The 15,829-nt window shown below is 33.8% G+C and overlaps 1 protein-coding gene across 4 annotated transcripts in view; it reads right to left on the reverse strand.

The window, feature by feature from the left end:
• Positions 1–15,829, reverse strand: part of ATG5 (autophagy related 5) — a 103,499-nt gene that overhangs the window by 70,354 nt on the left and 17,316 nt on the right. For all 4 annotated transcript variants that reach the window (XR_004321863.1, XM_032484614.1, XM_014563253.2 and 1 more), the window contains one exon: positions 11,320–11,398. Coding sequence is in view for 3 of the 4 variants with exons in the window: in XM_032484614.1 (XP_032340505.1) it covers positions 11,320–11,398 (79 nt within the window). In the remaining variant the exon portion in view is untranslated. The remainder of the gene's footprint in view (positions 1–11,319; positions 11,399–15,829) is intronic.

A 15,829-nucleotide genomic window follows, 5' to 3' on the forward strand; every position in this document is an offset into this window, starting at 1 on the left:
GTACTAAGACTTTTAATATGTAATTCAATCTTCGTAACAATCCTTGAGGTAAACACTATAGTTATTGCTAATTTTTGATTAAAAAATAAATAAATAAAGCTCAGGGAGTGGACTGAATCATACAGCTTACAAGTGGTAGAGCTAGGATTAGTCTGACTCAAGAGTCCCAGCTCTTAACCACCACTTCCTCCCCCAGACCTAAATATGTTACTTAATAATTATATTCAAACATTATCTTACAAAAAAAGACATTGTTTTATAAGTCCTCTAATAAAAATTGGGTCAAATAATAATGGTAGAAAATAGCAATTAGGCATAGCCTACTCATGTTACTGTATTAATAGACAACATTCAATTATCCAAGTCATGTAATCCTGAATGACAAGCAAATTTATGGTACATGCCCTCCTCCAAAGGAAAAGGCACTTTACTACCTACGGCTATTTCCCAAAGCATACTTTTTAAACGCAAATAATCAGTCATAGGTCCTTTCATTCTCAGAGATCCTGGCCTCACAGTTCCTGCTGTGTAAAAGGGGAGCCACTATGTAACTACCCCCTCGTCACAGCTGCCTAGAGTAGGAGGAGACAGCTGAGACAATCAAATTGTCTCTCAAGGTACAAAGGGATCCCAGATTCATGGTGCTCTTGAACTCAAAGTCCATTAAGAATTAGGATGGGTGCTTTCAGCACAGGCACACAAAGGCAAACAATAGGAGAAAATAAAAAATTTCATAAAAATGAAAAAGCAAAAGGAAAATATGAGAGATAGGCAAAACTAAAAGCTGAGAGAGGATATGGGCAGCAGAGAGACGGTCCCTGACTTAATCAACTTCACAACAGTATCTGCATCTGCTTTGATTTCGCTAGACTGAGGGTACTTGCCTTGGCTTCCTGACCAGGACAAAGAATTAAGTGTACATCACATCAACTCTATGATATTCAGATGTATTAGTATTATGATAGTTATTTCTATTTAAGAAAATATTAACTTTGTTATACTTCATCTATAAAATCAGAAGGGCTTTTTCAGATATTGTACAATTCTCTATGATGCTGATTAACCACTTTGGTTATGAATGAGTGCCAGAAAATATAAAAGTTCACATTCCAAAGACTATATTATTTTCACATAGTTTGATTTATGATCTATTTAAGCTTAAGTACTATTAGAATTTCTTATAATTGTCTACAAGCTATTACGGGAAAAAAAGGAGTTAAGATATCTCAAACCAGTGGTTTGAGAAATCAGGGGAGGGGGAAAATCACACTATTTTTCAGTGTTGCTACAGCATAGGCTGCTAATTCCTTCAATGGCTCTTATAACCAGAGAAGGTGCAGTAGTTTGTTTTCCCCAGACTTCCACTGCTTTGCAGGTTTCTAAACTTAACCAATGCTGACACCTAAAATTGACAGCTGACAATTCCAAAAGACTAGTCTTTATAGCAAAGGGGGTGAGGTGGGTGATCTATCAAGAGAGTGAATATTTGTATACCTAGCCTTCAAAAGAGAATGCCCTATCTAGGAGAGAGGTGAACTCTGCAATGAAATGAACTCAGGGGAAACGTGAGAGCAGGAGCTATCTGCTTACGCAGCCACAGGAGTTGAATTGATTGTCGCAATGAATAAAGTGACAGATGTCTCAGCCAAAGTCCCCCCAGCTCCTACTTATGAAATGCTCTTCTTCCCATGATCAGCTTGGGGTGGGGTGGGAAATTTTTTTTAAAGTCTCACAATAAAATTACAAGCAGAATCTTGTACTCCAAAAAAATTCTTGCAAAAAAAGGCAGTAACACCATATTTATTTGCTTTCATTAATCTTCCAAGTCAGAATGCCTGATAAACTAAATCTAATTCCACTTTTTTTCTGAAAGGTCCTACTGACTTAGATATTATTACCTGTATCATTTAATTAAGATATTAATCCAGGCAGTCTGGAATATGTTCAGATACATTAGAGATAACCACATAACACTCAATGAAACACTAAACTAAAACTACTTACAAAGTACCTGAGGTAAAAAAAAAAAGCCTTTCAGTCTATTTTTAATATTACAAGTTCTATTATGACAATGGAGCAAAACAAAAAAATATTTTCCATACAATCCATTAAGAATCTAACATGATATTGAAAATATGAAGAAGTCAGTACATACTGTTACGGACTCAATGTTTGTCTCCCCCAATACTCACATGTTGAAGCCTTAACCCTGGAGGTGGCTATATTTGGAGACGGGGCCTCTAAGGAAGCAACTAAGGTCAAATGAGGTCATAAGGGTGAGGCCCCATATCCAACAGGATTAGTGTCCTTAGGAGAAAAGACAGCAGAAATTTCACTCCCTCTCCCCATACACAAGGAGGAAAGGCTATGTGAGGAGACAGTGAGAGGCAACTGTCTGCACACCAGGAAGAGTCCTCACCAGAAACTGAACTCTGCTGGACCTTGATCTTGAATTTTCTGGCCTTATGAACTGTAAGAAAATAAATTTCTGTTTTTTAAGCCACTCAGTCTGTGGTATTTTGTTACAGCAGTTCAAGTAGACTAACATACATAGCAATGTGATTTTATTTTATTGTTGAGTCATTTCTAATAGTAGACTCAGCATTCTGACAGGGAAAATATGAGGCTATAGTTTAAATAAGGCATACTTTTATAAAATCTTATAATGTCATTTCCAAAATTACTCTGGTTTGTGTGCATGTGAAGACAGAAAGGGAAGGGATTTTTCAAATATTTCTTCCAAAGTATTATTTTTCAGACTGAGAGAAAAATATAAAAGAAATTAGAAATTAATCAATGCTAAAGTCAGCAGTAAAATTTGTTAAACTTTCTTGATTTTCTTAAATCTTCTCATTTTACCAAGATCCAATCTGCAAACTTTCCTGCAACCAATCATCTCTTTCCCTTCTGGTACTATCTAAGGGATATCTCCCACCCTGTTTACCAGATCTCAATTTTTTGATCTTTGAAATCCAGTTCAATTAATTATTCCCTTCTCTTCCTGAAATACTTAATAACAGTTTCCCTCTAATATCACTTCCCATTAGTTGTTCATAAAAAATAAAATCATCACCCAAAGCAAAAAGAAAAAACCTTTCTCTCAAATTCAGCTTCCTTCTTGCTCTTCACCCCTTCAGAGCCAACCTTTAAACTCATCAAGCTGACGTTCAGCTTTTACGTATCATCCATGTAACCTGTCTGCTATCCTCACCACTATGCCAAGACGGCTGTCTTCAAGGTCAACAATGATACCTTTTAGTCTTTTGTTGTTTTAAGCCCTCACTGAACATCTAACACCTGTGACTACCCTCCCTGAAGGAGTCATCCTCAAGTCTGTGTTACCACACCTCTCTTTTCCCTCTTACCTTTCATTCTCATTTGCAAGAGCCTATATTGGGGCCATTCCTTAAATGTTGGTATTCTTCAAGTTTCTGGCCTAGGATCTCTTCACTTTTTTCATTCCATATACTCACCCTGAGGAAGCTTACCTACTTCCACACCATGTATAGATTAATGAGTCTCAACCTCTGTCTCCAGCCAAGAACCTTCTCATGAACTTAGGACCCATTCATCCATTAATCTTGTAGATAAGTCCATTCTGCATATGAAACTCAACAAATCAGAAAGTAGACAATTTCCCCCTTGACTCCTCCTTCCCCCCCATCTCTCACATTTAATCAAGTTCTGTTGAATCTACATCCCAAAAAGATCTGAATCCATTCACTTTCAACATTTCCAATGCCACTTTCCTGGAACAAACCTAACAACTATCTGATATTTCTGTAAAACCTCGAAACTGTGTCCCATGCCCAAAATCTTACCCAATTTAATTCATTTTTCACCTTTGGAGTCACAGTGATCTTTCTAAAACACAAACCAATCTTCTCACTCAGCTGCTCTGCTCTACTTTAGAATGAAATCAAACTTCTAACGCTTTCAGCATTCTGAATGACTTATCTCCTGCTAACCTCTCTGGCATAGTCTCTTACTCCCATTTTACATACTCTATTCTCTCTCCCTTCTCTCCCACATACAGTCTCTGCTCGAACGATCTTGAATATCTGTCATCTGCTCATTCTTTCAGCCATACTCTCTCACTTCTGTTACTTTGCACAAACTATTTCTTTTGCCTGGAACACTCTCTCTCCTTGCCTATCTCTCGACCACTTACATGCTGACCTGAAAACAATCCTCCTCAAAAATTCAGGTTCAGTCTTGATAACTTCCTTCAGGAAGTTCCTCTTACTGTTCAAGTCTAGGTTACGTTCACAAAGTCCTTATACCTGATTCTAATACCATTTATATTCTTATGTCACAGTACTCTTTAAGCTCCACAAGGAGAGACCACGACTGTTCTCAGCTCTTAGGCCTCTCAATAAAGTTTTTAAAATAAGTGAATCTTATTGAAATATGATTCACATACAGTTAAATGCAGGCATTTTATACCTACAGTTGGATGATTTTTGACACTGCCTAAGTGTCAGCCCAAACAAGGTATAGAGTATCACCACCACCTTCCAAAAAGTTCCTTGGTACCCTCTGCAATCAGTTCCCTCATTCTGAACCTCAACTAATCACTGATCTGATTTCAACCACCAGAGATACGTTCTGCCTGTAATATAATCACAGCAATAGAATCATACAATATGAGGTATTGTGTACTCTAGCAGCTTTCACTTAGCATGTTTTTAAGATTCACTTTTGTTACTGCATGTATCAGTAGTTACTTCCTTTTTTATTGCTGAGTAGTGTACCACTGAATGAATATACCACCATCGGTTAATCCAAAAACCTGTTAGTAGACATTAAGATTGTATGCAGATTTCAACCATTATTAAGAAAGCTGCTATGAACATTAGTTTACAAGTCTTCTAAGACCATGTTTTCATTTTTCTTCAGTATATACCTTGAAACAGAAATGTTGGGCCATAGAGTAAATTTATGTTTAACTTTATTTAAAAAATGTTCTCCAAGATGAACATACAATTTTACATTCCCTCCAGCAATGTAAGAGAGTTATGGTTACTCTGTGTCCTTAAACTTGGTACTGTCAGTATTTTTAATTTTAGTCATTCTAGTGAGTGTGAAAATGGGCACTGAAATTTGTCAAAAGATTTTTTTGTATCTATTCATATGGTTTTTCTACTTTTTCCTGTTCATGTGCTAAATGACATCAATTCACTGATATTTGAAAGTTGATCCACCCTTCTATTTGAGGTACGGTATCAACATAGTCACAGTGTATTGTCCTTTTTATATGTTGCTGAATTCGATTTGCTTGCATTTTCTTGAGAGTCTCCACACCTAAGTTCATGAGAAATATTGGCCTACACTTTTCTTTTAGTATCTTTTATAGGTCTTGGGACCACAGTTATTTTCGCCTGTAAAACCAATTGGGGAATAGAATATTCCTTCCCCTTCTATTTTTTTTTTTTTGAAAAATTTTCTTTAGTTTATTGTTTTTACAAAAAGAAACCAACAGCAGGGATCCAATCGTATTGTGAAATCTCAAGTCTTCATCCCTTTTCCTTGGTCTCCGTATACAAAGGTGCTGCTTATCTAGCATGTCCTGTTCTTCATTTTCTCTCATCTGTTTTCCAGATCTCTTATTTGATCCTTTCTTTCTAAGCCTCCTGAGGCCCCTGCCATGAGTTGTCTTGGTTGGGAAGCCAGATACATCATCATAGTTCTCACGAGTGTTCTACTTGGAGCCTTTCTTCTTCCCACCAAAACCAAACTTCCGGTTGTTTGTTTTTTTGTTTGTTTGCTTTTAGGTTTATTTATTTTTACTTTATTGATTTGTTTAATGGAGGAACTGAGGATTGAACCCAGGACCTCCTGCATGCTAAGCATGCTGTCTACCACTGAGCTATATCCTCCTCCCCAAACTTGTCATTGGGCCCCTTCTTCACCTGCTGGCTTTTGGATCCCTCCTTTATGCTCTGTACAACAGGTTTCTCTCCTTCAACAAAGTCCAATTTATCAGAGCAGCCCCTTCTAATATTTCTTAATGGCACTCATGAAAAAAGTCTAAAGTCTAATTATTCATTTCTTAAATACTTGATAGAATTCACCAACAAAACTAGGCAATGAATTTTACATTGTGAGAATTTTTTAAAACCACAAATCCAACTTCTTTATATATTAAGGAGTAATTCATATCTGCTAGTTCTTCTCTTGTCAGTTTTGGTAAATTATATTTCCATTGAATTTGTCCACTTGTCAAATTTGTTGGCATAAAGTTGTTCATAATATTTCTTACTATCCTATTAATGGGGTGTTGTCAGTCTTACAGGTATTCTTAACACATTGATCGCCCACTGATGGCAATCAAAGTGTTGGAAAACAATTAGGAACAATGGTAATGCCTTCTCAAGCACCATAGGAAGGATGAGTGCCTTGGTCCAAAAACCCAACTTTGTCTGGTTACAGTCAGCAGCGTTTTGTACAGAAGCACTTTACCTTAATGCTGACCCTATTCTGCTTAGCAAACCTGAGTTTGGATCCCTAATAATCACTCTCAAAATTCAAAATGAAAATTTCTGTTCTTAACAAAACCAAAACACATCAATTTAGCACCATGTTATTAAGACAGGAAGAAAAACACTAACTTATTGTTGGTTTTGTTTACTCTATTAATTTTTTTAAGGATATGCATTAGAACTTGGCATTTTAAAGAGCCCACTATCTTCATCTATGTTATTAAATTTAGATGTTACTAAATTTTTTAATCATACTATTAACTTTCCTTTTGAAAAGGTATACACACTGTAAGTAACCATTTGATTATCATGCAGCTTTGCAAGTAGCATGCCTATAGGAATAATGAAAATATCAGAGGAAAAAACCACAGAGACAGAGAAATAAAACAAAGGTAGCAAAATGTTAACAACTGGCAAATTCAGGTGAAAGGTAAGTGAGTGCTCAACTCTCAGCTTTCCTAGTAAAAGTTTGAATTTTTCAAAATAAAAAATTGAGAAAAGATAAATAAGATAATTTTCTCAGTAGGTTAATCAAGTTTAGGAATCAAAAATGTCCTTGAAGCTAACAGAAAACCCTGAAAAAGATACCATTTTCACTTGTGCTTTGGTAAACAGAGAAAGCAAAGTAAATATCTAGATCTACATGTTTTAAAGCAGCTAACACTTTACAATTACATAATATTTCTCTTTCAGAATTCAAAAAATAATATAACAATTCCTACGAAAACATTAATTTTCTGAATCATTATAAACTTTTGGTTTTATACACACTACTAACTTTTAAATCTGCATTGTTCTCCAAACTCTCATTGTTCAACATGTGGTCTCGTGGATCAACAGCAATGCATTACTTGTGAACTCGTTAAAAATGCAGAACCTCTGCTCTCAACCCAAACTTATAGATTCAGAACCAAAATCTGCACTTTAACAAGACACACAGGTGATTTGTATGTACAATAAATTTTGAAAAGCACTGCTCTAGAAATAAAATTCACTTACTATAAACATTACAAATCTATTCAAATAATAAGCATCATATGTGCAATCTATAAAAAAGATACAAATGAAGTTATTTACAAAACAGAAACAGATTCACAGATATACAAAACAAACTTATGGTTACCTGGTGGAAAGGGGGGTGGGAAAGGATAAACTGGGAGTTTGAGATGTGTAGATAATTAACTACTATATATAAAATTGATAAATAGTAAGTTTATACTGTATAGCACAGAGAACTATATTCAATATCTTACAGTAACCTATAATAAAAAATATGAAAAGGAATATATGTATGTATGTATGTATGACTGAAATATGCTGTACACCAGAAACTGACACAATGTTGTAAACTGACTATATTTCAATTAAAAAAAAAAGCACATCCTTCCTTCCCTGTTCACTTCCTTGTGCTTCACTGTTGCTCCTTGAGATCACATTCCCAAGTAAATTGCCCACATGGAAAAAAAGAAGCATCCAAGTCAGTGAAAAATTAGAGAAAATGTCCTTTTGAAAAATTTTTAACAAGTTTTCTCCCTAAGAAGTCAGTCTGAACTACAAACTGACCCAGTTTGTAGATGGGGCAGTCACTTGGAGACTTTAGTACTGCACAAAATATAATTAAAATCAATTAATATCTTGAAAGCAACTATAAAAGAAATAAATTCCAAGCAGTCTGGTTAAACCACAGACATCACTATACATGATACAAAATCATAAAAGATAAGATACAGACTGATGCTTCAACTGACAGAAAGCTGTTAATCAAATTTAATCTGTTGATGAGAAATTATTCTCTAGAAACAAAAAAAAACTGCTTCCTCAGTCTAAAAGCACTACTCCTCTATCTGCAAATTTAATGCTTACTCAGTTTCATTATAATCAATCAAACGCCATAAGGCAACACAATCGGGTGTGGGCCCACATCAATCTATACAAGCTATCAATTAAATACCTGAGGACAACCTTTAAGGTAAACTAGGTCTTATAACTCCAAATAAAGGGAACTTAGTACACAGAAAGAAATCTGGGAAATAATTTTCCTCAAAAACAGGCCAGGTTCAGAAAGAGTAAGAGCAGCTGATAGAAACACATTGGTAGTCTGAGCAAATTTAAAACATCCTCTACAATTTCCTGATAGCTCTAAAACTCTGCTTTCTATTTCATTTCCTCTAGTAAATGTTCCATCTGGGAAGAAAATTTATGACCTACTAAGGAGCCCAAAGAGCAATTCATTTAAAAATAACAAAACTAAACCCATTACATGTTAACATAAAAACTGTTATTTTCATGAAAAATAACTATCTTTTCCAGGAACAACAACAACAACAAAACTTTAGGGGGAGGACTGGCACTGTTACACAGTTATGTAAATATCTTTAATGTCTGGCTTAATACAAAATAGATGGATTATCTTATTTGCTTCCATATTTAATATTATGCAGTTATTCTTGTTAACCTACATACATATACAGACTTACAAAAATATGTAGATGGAAAAAGTAGTTTAATAGCCTTTTCAGATTTGTGGATATTCTTTTTTGATATTACATCAAGTTCAATAAGTATAACTTACTACAAAATTAACGTGGAATTTGAAACTACATCAATAAACATTTTGACCTCTGATACATTAAAATCCCTGAAGCTAACCTTGCACTTTGAACAGATCTTTTACACAAGCATGATTTTGCAACATCACGTATTGCTCATTTGGAAAATATTTGTTTACTGAGTTAAGGTAGCTCTTCTCCAACCGTTTTCACATGTGATTACATAAAATCTATTAAAAATCAGATTTGTTAAAATGACTACCCATTTCATCAGAAAATTCTTTAACAATAATAAAGCTCTCAAGCTCATAATGGCAGATACATGTGTTCCAAAATTCTAATTTTCACTTAAAAATTCAAATCTTATCATTAGCAACAAATACTGTCAGTTGTTTTCTTTGCAGTGAGAGGTTCACTTTATTTTCAAGAAGTTGTCTGACAAATGCCCATCTGAATAAACCACAGTTTATCTGTCACACTTTCCAATAAAAAATGGTGTTCTATGAAAAAAGTGGCTCGCTATTTAGCTTACAACAAAAACAAGGGCACAAGTGCTTTTCCTTAAGACAACCATCATATTTGGCACACAGCAAAGGCGCTTTATGTAAGTGTACTTCCCATTTCATCAATGGCAGATTAAAAAGACAAGACCATAAGTCAAAATTAATAGTAATTAATAATTTGTACTGCTTCACCCGGAACAGTCTAAGCGTTATCGTGGTGAAGAATACAATGACCACTACTACAGACTGATGCATGGCCTTGCCTTGTACTAAGGTACCAACAGTTTTACCCATCAATGCTTTTGCAGATCAGTACAAATGTAAACACAGCAGAAATGGAAAATAGCACCTTAATATTATTAGGGAATAGATTTACTTTATGGATCCTGTGAGAGGGTTTCAGGAACGCCCATGGGCCTGGGTCCATAGACCACTTTGAAAATCATAACACTTTACTAATCATAAGAATTCTAAGCATTTCCTATCATTATTACAATCGATCAACTCATTCAATCAATAATTACAGAGGGCTTAGCATGTAGTGCCAGCTAGGTGCCATAGTGTCTGAGTGTCTTCTGGGTCATTCACTCACACATCCCAGGCTCCTAGAACAGTGCCTGGCTGGCAAACAGCAGGCTCTCTGTATTTGTTGAATAAATAAATAAATGGGTACCTATGATACATTTTATAGTTTTTGAATTTCAAAGTTTTTTAGAGTGCATATCTCCAATCTAATTATTGGAATTATTTTTCAACATAATGGGAGAGACTTATTAGGCATTATGGAACCTCTACACTTATGCTTGGAATAGTCTACATTCATACCATTCTGAACTTAAATTATACATACAGGTAGTCCTTGCTTTTCATGGTAACTGAAACTCATGCATATCAAAACCTCACTGTGTGTGGATCCATGGTAACTAAAAATCTATGGTAACATGGTGCTGTGCAAAGTCCGTTAAGTGCAAATAATGGGGAAATAAATGCCAAGGACCCACAAATTCTATTTCAGTAAAACAGGAAGGAAAGCACCTTAGGAAGAATGGGTAAACTACCATTACTGGGAGGTGACTTAGGGTGAGTGTCCCTTACAGGAAAGCAAATCAGACACCTAAATGACTTTTCAAACTTTTAACACGTTTCCCTCCCACTCTATCTCACCATTTGAGAATCACTGCCTAGTGATAGAGGTAGTTCAGTTCTTCACTGGTATTTGTGAACTGCCTGTGGGGTGGGGGGATGGAGAATCAGGGTGGTTAGGGAGAAAAGCAACGAACACTTTATAAAATACTGAGACAGAAATAGGTTACAATAAATCTAGCTTGTTCTCTTAAAAGCTACAGGAATTAATATTCCTCAAAACAGACTTAGATCAAGTCTTTGGACTTCTGTCTCCTAACCCTTCTTTCAATTCGATTAAAATATCCTTAGAGTTATTCAGTGTTAATTAGGTTGCCTCCTTTCCCACCGTAAGTACTCAGGACTTTGTTCTTCCTATTTGGTATTTTGTAATGAACATAACTATTCCAAAATATTATAAATTTTAAACATAGTATACCCAGCTCCAACAAAGAATAAGCATTTATACATTAAATGTTTAAATGGTTCTGTCAAGAGTTAAGAAGAAATTGAAAGGCATTTAACAGATAAATACTAATGGCAGCTTAGCAAATTAAAAGGCATCATGGGAAAAGCAATAAACAATTTCACTTAAAAAAAATTCACTCTAAGTCTGCTTACTAAGTACTACAAGTGGGACAAATGGGAAATGCTAAACTATACCTTAAAATGTACTGTGATGTTCCAAGGAAGAGCTGAACTTGATGCAAGAAGATCAAATAGCAAACCAATTGGATAATGCCTAAAAATGAAAGAGTATATTTTTAAGAAATAAAGTTATAACTAAAATTTCAAAATAAATTTCCAGCATATTTTAACATCAAATATCAGGGGGCTTTGACTACAAATCACAGGAAGGAAACATTTTATACGGTTACTTGCCTGGGCTAGTATGGCATAGTTTCCAGGCATCAGGTGGTCTGTCTTCTAAATTTCATTCCCCAGGGAATCCTCAATATGCATAATGAAATTGTGCTAAGTCATCATCTTTTACTGGCCATGAGAAGTGTTACTGCAACACTTAATCATTCCAGTATTCAAAGTGGGCGGCTAGTTTTTTAAAGTTAGCTTAAATATATTTTTTCAATTTATAAAACAACTTAAAATTTTAGAAAATTTTAAGAACTGAGAAGAGCACCTTAAAAAGCATGCAACTGCCTATTCTAGTTATTACTATTAACATTATAGCATATAAATTCCCAGTGTTTCATTTACACAAACATATCTAAATATAGATGAGGTTTATTCTTTACAAACTGCTATAACCTGCTTTTTTCATATAACAATGTCAACATTTCACCAAATCACTGAGTATTCTTCTACAACATAATTCTGAAGTTTTTTTTTTATAATAAATTTGGAACTTCCTAATAAGAGAATATTTTCTAATATAACCACTACTCACAATAAAGCAAATTATTTAGTAATAAACAAAAGTTAATAACAAACCTTGTAAATTTCAATGGACAAGTTATTTTTTCATCTTTTTAAAGAATCTGAAGTAGCTTAATTAGTTAATCAGAATTAAATGATACTCCCAACAAAGACAAAAAGACAAAAAGAGGATAGCTTGGTGTTATGCATAGTCCCATTCTTTCCCGTATAATGCATTGGTGAATTACTCGTAGATTTAACAACTGAAAAATCTGAACATATATCTAATTTCCCTCAAAATGAGTGATCCAAAAAATTACCTGACCAAGATTCAAATATAAGCTAATGTTATTTATGTTTGCTTATTTTTACATAATTGTGGAAAAGTCATCAGTCACTAGAGATCATATACTTATTTAGAATGAATGTAGGATAATGTCCTACTAGCAAAATAAAACAGTGGGTGGTTTTAGTTATATATGTGTTTCATCTCTTAATTAAACTCTCAAAATTCTCTCTATTCAAAAAGTCAGCATCTAACACAAATCTTTCATAATCAGAAATAAATATGAAAGAAATTTTGGATTAACTACATTATAGAATGTTTCCTTTAGGAAATTCTGAAACTAAGAAAAATTCTAGCCTCAGTTAAAACAAACAAACAAACAAATAAATAAAAAACATTGTACTATACACAGTTATAGATCCTATCCAATTCTGGTCCTTCTCTTCGAACTCTACCTAATGCCTTGTACTTTTACACAACAGACCTTGTTTAGTCTTCATTATTTTTTTTAGAATGTCCCTCTTAGGTATCAGCAACTAGGTTAAAAATGAATGTGGGTACTTAAACTAACAGAGCTTTCCAAATTCTATGTAGATACAATTATAGAATCCCTTTAGCAAATTTTATAGCTGACCCTCTTGGATACATCAGTGACCCTTAAAATAACTAGCAATTCAGTGCTGTACACATTCTCTGCCATTCAAATGGAACTCTATGCAAATTCTAAAGTTAAATCAAATATTACCTTAAAGCAATTTATACTATCACATAAAATCAAATACAATTTTTAAAATAATAAGTATTTGAGTGGGAAAACAAATTAAACATAAGACTCATAATCATTTTTTTACTCAGTATTTTTTTAAAAATTTACACAAAATCTTGAATAAAGTAGATAATAAATAGTTGTTGAATACAGAAATCAAAGATCCGCAGTACAGTTAACCCTCGGTATACCATAAAGATTCAATGGACCCAATTTTAGGTTCTGAATTTCTTTTCTGAGCAGCTCTATTTTAAGAGTAATATTTCATAACTTTTATTCTTTCTTAGAGGTCTTCCAAAAACCACTTTTAAAAAACAAAAACAATAAAACTAAATAGAGTAACCTAGTAACTGCCATATGGATTCACTGGACCCTTTTATAAATCTAAGATATATTATGGGATCTTAGTGATCTTATTTTTCTATCTTTTTAACATTTTGCTATTTCATCATTCTAGAAGTTATTTCATTATTACTTATCAATTATTCCCAATTAAGAAAAAAAGATTAAAATAGTATGAATTTGAAAGAATAATGGCATGCCTAGAAGGGTGATAAAATAATGCATTATTTTTCCATTTTCTTACTGTGTCACCTAAAGAATTACATCACATTTCAATAAAGCATAAAATAAGGATGCAGACCCCATCTTTGGAGTCTTTTTAGCTATCTTCTTAACACAGTTAAAAATTCAGAGTGTCTTATTTTCCCCCTATTGTGGGAAAGAGGAGGAAGATGACAGAGGAAGATGTTATATAATTAGATAAATCAGAAGATTTTTGCAGAGAGACAGAAAGCAGTTCTTTAGACTTTAATGATAATGGTAAATTGATCATTTAAGTGAAATCACAGACTATGAGTCTTCAGGTGATAATATCCTAGGTAAATTTTCTAAAACTCAAGAACTAGTAAATAAACAATGTATTTCTAAAGACATATGGCACTCTTATTCAGAGTCACTTAACAGAAAGGATTATGTCATACCATGTTTTATGACTAGAACCTAGACTATTCCATTTTGCTAAAAGGAAGTGTAACAGTATTCTTTCATCTTCAATGCCATTTGTGCCCTGCATTTACTTGACAGTAAGTAGGCAAATGTTAAAGGTAGATTTGCACAGAAACATGACTGGAAGGAATTAGGGATGTAGAAATTAAAAAGAATTGGACTGATCATTCTAACTGATGTTTACTCATGTAAAAAAAAAATTTTACAACAAAAATCATGATCTGTCAAAGGTTTTTAAAATTTCTTAAAGCATTACTGTTAAGCATAAGAAGAGTCGGAAGTAATAAGTTAGAACCTCTCAGAGGTCTTTCTGATTGTTTGACAACTAATGAGCAGTAATTTGCATTGAGGACACTGCCCATTTCAGGTATATATACCTTCAAAACCCAGAAAACATGCAGTGAAAATGTGAATTTCTGTATTTAAATTCTTACTAAAACTTCTAACAAAGTTGTTATATACCATTTCTTTATTCTTACTTCTCTAAATTGTTTATAAAGTGACTTAAATATGTATGTGTATATACATAATCAAAATTTTAAGTTTATTAGTCTCAGATAGTAAATGATGACTCTTTTTCCTGATATACTAGGATTAGGATGGAAATTAATCTCTAAAACTTATATTTAAATTTAAATACACATGAAGTATTAACGTAGAAGCATTCTAAATGATACAATAGCTAATAATTATCCTGTAACAATCTTAAAAAAATAGAAGTCAGAAAAATTTAGGAGTAAAATAACAATTTATTTTATCTATTGTCAAAGTATAGAGATCATATGTGACTCTATGCAAATGTTTATGTCAGAATGATTTTGGTGCAAGGATACTAATGCCAAACAAATACACTATCTGGATTAACTGGTTGCAAGGTTGCTTATTACTAATGAGTCTGCTAATATGCAAGAAAATCTGTAAAGCAGAACTGGCAAAAAGCAAAAGTACTGAATTTCTTTCACTATAATTTGATTTACATCAAAGACGTCAAAAGTACTAAACTGCACAACTCCTCTAAACAGATACTCTATATAGTTTCCTCAAGAGGTTCCTAACCCGTAACACAGAAACCACATAAGCTGTAACTGTAAGCAAAGTATACTGTGGCCATTCGGCTGTTACACTGCTACTCCTGCTAATCTACCCTAAATTTAAAAGAAAAGGGAGTGGTGAGGATTTGAACCTGGAATATATCCCAGAAGAGGACCCAACTAGTAAAGATTCAATCTACTGTCCTATAAAAATTGACTGCACCAGAATATTTAGTATTAGGTCTATTTCCACATTTTATTCATTTTTTTCTTCCTTAAGTCACTCTAGTCTTTTCTAAATTCAATTTTCACAAAGAATAACATTTTCTTCCTTTTTTTTTTTGCATGAGTTTCTTCTTTATTTTGCTAAAATATATACGTACATATATGTATACTGGCACATGGCATAGCAATAAGGGACATGCTGCTCTGAGGTCAGCCAAGGGTGCTCATTCTAGTCTGAACATCTGCAGTCAGACAGCAAACCAGTATTTTAAGATAGGCATTGAAAAGAAATTTTCCCCATATACTAGAGTAGGATTGTCTCATTCCATTTCATTGAAATAAATACATCCTATTCATGAGTTTGCTGCATTAGTGATTCACTGGAAACAGAACTGTAAACCAAAGTAACTTAATGATTACAGTCGACTTTGCCTCACTCTGTCTATGGGACAAACACAAACAATTATAGACTAGCACTGTATT

Source organism: Camelus ferus, chromosome 8 (assembly GCF_009834535.1).
Source record: "Camelus ferus isolate YT-003-E chromosome 8, BCGSAC_Cfer_1.0, whole genome shotgun sequence".
NCBI lineage: Eukaryota > Metazoa > Chordata > Mammalia > Artiodactyla > Camelidae > Camelus > Camelus ferus.